The sequence below is a fragment of the Antrostomus carolinensis genome, unplaced genomic scaffold, assembly GCF_000700745.2.
Source record: "Antrostomus carolinensis isolate BGI_N321 unplaced genomic scaffold, ASM70074v2 scaffold16523, whole genome shotgun sequence".
Taxonomy (NCBI): Eukaryota; Metazoa; Chordata; class Aves; order Caprimulgiformes; family Caprimulgidae; genus Antrostomus; species Antrostomus carolinensis.
This window is the reverse complement of record NW_010303596.1, coordinates 149,161-153,125: the sequence shown is the minus strand read 5'-3', so window position 1 is coordinate 153,125 and position 3,965 is coordinate 149,161. Positions and strand designations below refer to the sequence as shown.

Sequence of the window (3,965 nt, the reverse complement as noted above, 5' to 3'; positions counted from 1 at the left end):
TATACCACCTATAGAAACCAGAAAAAAATATTTATGCATATATGTCTCATATACAAGTAGCTTTGTTCCTCCTCACCACGCTCTGCCCCTCCAGCTGTGGGGTGTGTTGCTTCCTTAGTAGGCAGACAGCAGTCATGAGATGTGCTAATGACTTCTCCAGGTCACACTTCCCAAAGTCCTTTTCAAGCATTGCCAAAAGAGGGTGTGACTAAGTGTGATTTTTTTTTTCTTGTGTGTTTATGCATTTTTTTTTTGCTATAGAAGTTGTCTTTTGGGTTTGTGCTTTGTTATGGTTTCCTATCATTTTCTCAAAGTACAATATTTTTATTTTTATCAGAGAATTTTGAGCCCTCAGAATGGATTTTTTTTTTTCTTTTTCTTTCCTTTGATTTATTTAAGTGCAGGATGAAGTTTTTGCCCTGTCTTATGTGACTCTGTTCTTGGCTCTCTCTCCCCTCAGCCCAGGGACACTTGCCTCCCCAGGACCTCCCAGCGGGCAGCTGCCAAAGTCTTTCTCATCTTGTCTCTTGCAGCATCTACAGGGTGGATGAGCTTTGCTTATAATCCCTCAGGATGACAGAGGCATAGGTCACATCTGGGGGGGTGCAGAGCACTGACTCCGAGACGGGGGAGCTGGGCACAGAGCTGCCTGAAGCCACTGAATCCCGGAAAGGGGACGGGGGTGTCAGCGCAGGAGAGTCTTCCAGAGTCAGTTTGCTGGTCGCAGGCTCCTCCTCCTCCTCTGTGTTCTTCTCATAGACATATCCCTGAATGAGCTTCAGCTTCTCGCTCTCTGCTTCCTCGGCCAGGGGAGACAGGGGCTCCTCGCTGAAGGCAGCCACCTGGAGAGGTGGCAGGGGCGGCTGCTGTGGCAGGGGGGGTTGGTAGGGTGGTCGGATGCCATTCCCCGAGCCAGGCGTGGGGAGGACGGCATTGAAGTCAGGGATGCCGGTGGCAAACTTGTTGACCGCTCCTTGCAGCTGGTCCATGAGAGACCGCGGCTGCAGGGGCAGGGTCCTGGGGGGCTCTTCGGGCAAGAAGAGGTGGGTCTCCTCCGTTGTGGCCTGCAGTGGGGGGGTCGTCGCCACCCTCCTGTGCACCACCATGGAGGGGCTGCTGGGCTGGTTGAGGTGAACAGGCTCTCTGTCTTCTTCCTCCACATTGTACAGAGTCTTACTGCTGTTGTCGGTAAAAGTCAGGCTCTTGCTTTGGCCGTGGTAGTTTTTAGTGAGGGGTTTGATCACCGCTGTCTGATTGCACCCTGTCTCCTGGTTCTTCACATGCACTGACAGTCTGTGCCACACGTGTTCCCCTTTGGGAGCTTGTCTTCCACCTGGTTCAGACCATGACACAGACTTTCCATTAGAACTATGAATAAAATAAAGATGGGTTTATTTGCATTTACATTACGCAGACACTGGCAGTATAACAAACAAGCTTACAAAAATACTGATTGCTTTGCCTCATTAATAAGCCTCCACCCTCCAGTTCTTTGTGTCCTCCCAGAAATACTACAGAAGGAAACAACAAGTGTCGTTTAGAACAGCAGTAATTACTGCAATTTTAATCCAAAGGCAATTACTCTCTGCTGGTTACCCACCCTACAGCCAGCCTGGAAAGCCTAGCCTGGGGAAGGGCTCTGGGAGAGAGGGCTGGCTCTGTTTCGAGGACCATAGCTATGTCATTTTGTATCTAGGTTTGCTCACCCCCACCTTTAAGGGAAGAAGGAAAAAAAGAGGGAAAAAATCACAGGGAGAACTTTAATTAAGCCTGACTTGAAGTTTATATGAAATATTTCCAAATTGTTGAAAGAAAAACAACCCACAACCTTAGCCTTTGGCACTCTGTGTAGAGAGAGGAATTGTTAGTAACCCCTCCTTTCCTTCTTATTCCCTGGCCCTGCTTTGCATTTAGGAACAGATTAGCTATTACAGAAATTAAGGACTCCCAGGGCCTCCATCAGGCAGGAGGCAAACACACTTCTTCCCAAGCAACCATTATTTACAAACCAGGATAAAATGCTGGGATTGAAAACAGTTGGTTTGTGTGGGTGGAGGAACAAGCAGCGACACGATCATGCCGACTCGAACCCTCCGACTCCGCACATGGGCTGGATCCCATCAAAACGCTGGGGTGTTTGGTTGAGTGAGGACCTGAGGGTCAGGTCTGTCCCTGAGGAACTGTACTGAGTTTTTTGCATTTCCCTGTACCTTTGCAGGGAGCAGCACTCAAAGCAGACTGATATCTCATTAGCAGCTGGTGGGACAGGGAGCTGAGCAGTGCTTAAGAGGACCAAGCAATTGTTTAATTGCAAGTCAGGCAGTAGAGATCATTTACAAATTATAATATACATCACCTGGGTGGAAACCAGAGAGAAATTCTGAGATTATTTATGGGAAGCAGGTTTATCTCAGAGTTTCATCCCTCAGGGTGGCAGAAGTAAACAAAGGATTACATTTCAGACTCTGTGATTGCAGTGCAGGTAGGAGGCAATCTGGGTGGGAAGCTGGCACAGCAGTGCTGCCTCCTGCTACTGCACACACCAGGGGAGATTGCCTCCCTTACATACAGCCTGCAGTACTGTTCTGAGTATTTCGCTTTACCTTGCTCAGACTCCTTCTGTTTTTCGGGGAGTAAATAATTACCAGTTGAATTACCAGTAGGTGATCCTGCTCTGGCAGGGGGGTTGGACTAGATGATCTTTCGAGGTCCCTTCCAATCCCTAACATTCTGTGATTCTGTGAATTTTGTGAAAAAAAATAAAAATTGACTGACTTGTGATAGCTGGAAGAAGCTGGTACAACACAGATAATGTTGTAAATCTGGCAAAACGGAAAAGAAATGTACATGGCAATGTGGCACTTTTCTGCTGAGCAGTAAATATTCCTGGAGAAAAAAAAGAATTTGAGATGGATCCAAGCTGGGAAGTTCAACTCCAGACTCCAAACACTGGACCTGTGACTTACCACCTCTGTGGGAACTGGCTCACAAGAACAGGCCAATCTAAATATTCATAACTCCCCAAAGCATTAGTTGATAGGACCTAGAGGGAAAAAAAGCCAAGGTCCCAGCTGAAGGATGAAACTTTGATATTATTGTGATCAATGAAAAGATAAGAATGAGAGTTTAGCAGCATTCCCGTTTTGATCAACATGAGCTGTGCAATGACGTTTTTTTGAAGTGCTATAGAGATAAGCAAATGAATGTAACTGTTGGGCGTGAAAGATTTTTAAAGTAATACTTTAACATACCAAGATCTACAAACTGTTAACACGGAAACACATTTTGTCTGCTTTGACTTCAAAACAAGTCTCTTCTTGTAGAGAGGAAAATAAGTCAATCACTCTCGTATTTTGCTGATGCTACAGCTTACACATACTGCAAAGGGTTTTTCTGAAAAAAACCCATGAAGATTATCTGCTTTCTCTTAAGCTAAGTCCACATTTACTTCTTCATACCTAGCTCTGGTGTGTCATCTCACTTTTGAATCCCTCCTCACACCATCTGTTTAGTCTCTAGTCTCGATCTCATTTTGTTCCCAAGATTTTGTATTTTACATCAAAGGCAAGCATTACTATTTTAAGGAACTCGCTACCTCTGTCTTCAGATCATCCTCCTATTCAGTTCATTTTCCTCCCCCTCACCCTCAAATTCTGCTTTTCTGACTTCATTCTTCTGTAGCACTCTCCATAACGTACTTAATCGAGCCCAAGTCAATGACTGTCCTTAACCAAACTGCACTGGGACTGCAGTGCCCAAACATGAAGAAACTGCTTAATTGGGATTCACCTGTTACTGACTTGCTCTACAGGGAAAGCTGGTGCCACCAAAGTGCCTTGCTTCTGCTTGCCAGGCCTTACTGCTTGTGATTCCAATGGCCTTGTGACAAAAAGCTTTAGAGCCACAGTGGCTCTCTGTAGGATCAATCTGACAATTTCCCCTGGGAAATCTCTCCTTTCTGCTAC

At 46.0% G+C, this 3,965-nt stretch overlaps 1 protein-coding gene across 1 annotated transcript in view; it reads right to left on the bottom strand.

Annotated features, from left to right (window-relative positions):
- Window positions 1-250: 250 nt before the first annotated feature.
- The window catches only part of GRM1 (glutamate metabotropic receptor 1), a 146,955-nt gene continuing 143,240 nt past the window's right edge, over window positions 251-3,965 (bottom strand). The window contains exon 7 of the mRNA XM_010164162.1: window positions 251-1,368. Within this exon, the coding sequence (XP_010162464.1) occupies window positions 537-1,368 (832 nt within the window). The 3' untranslated portion in view covers window positions 251-536. The remainder of the gene's footprint in view (window positions 1,369-3,965) is intronic.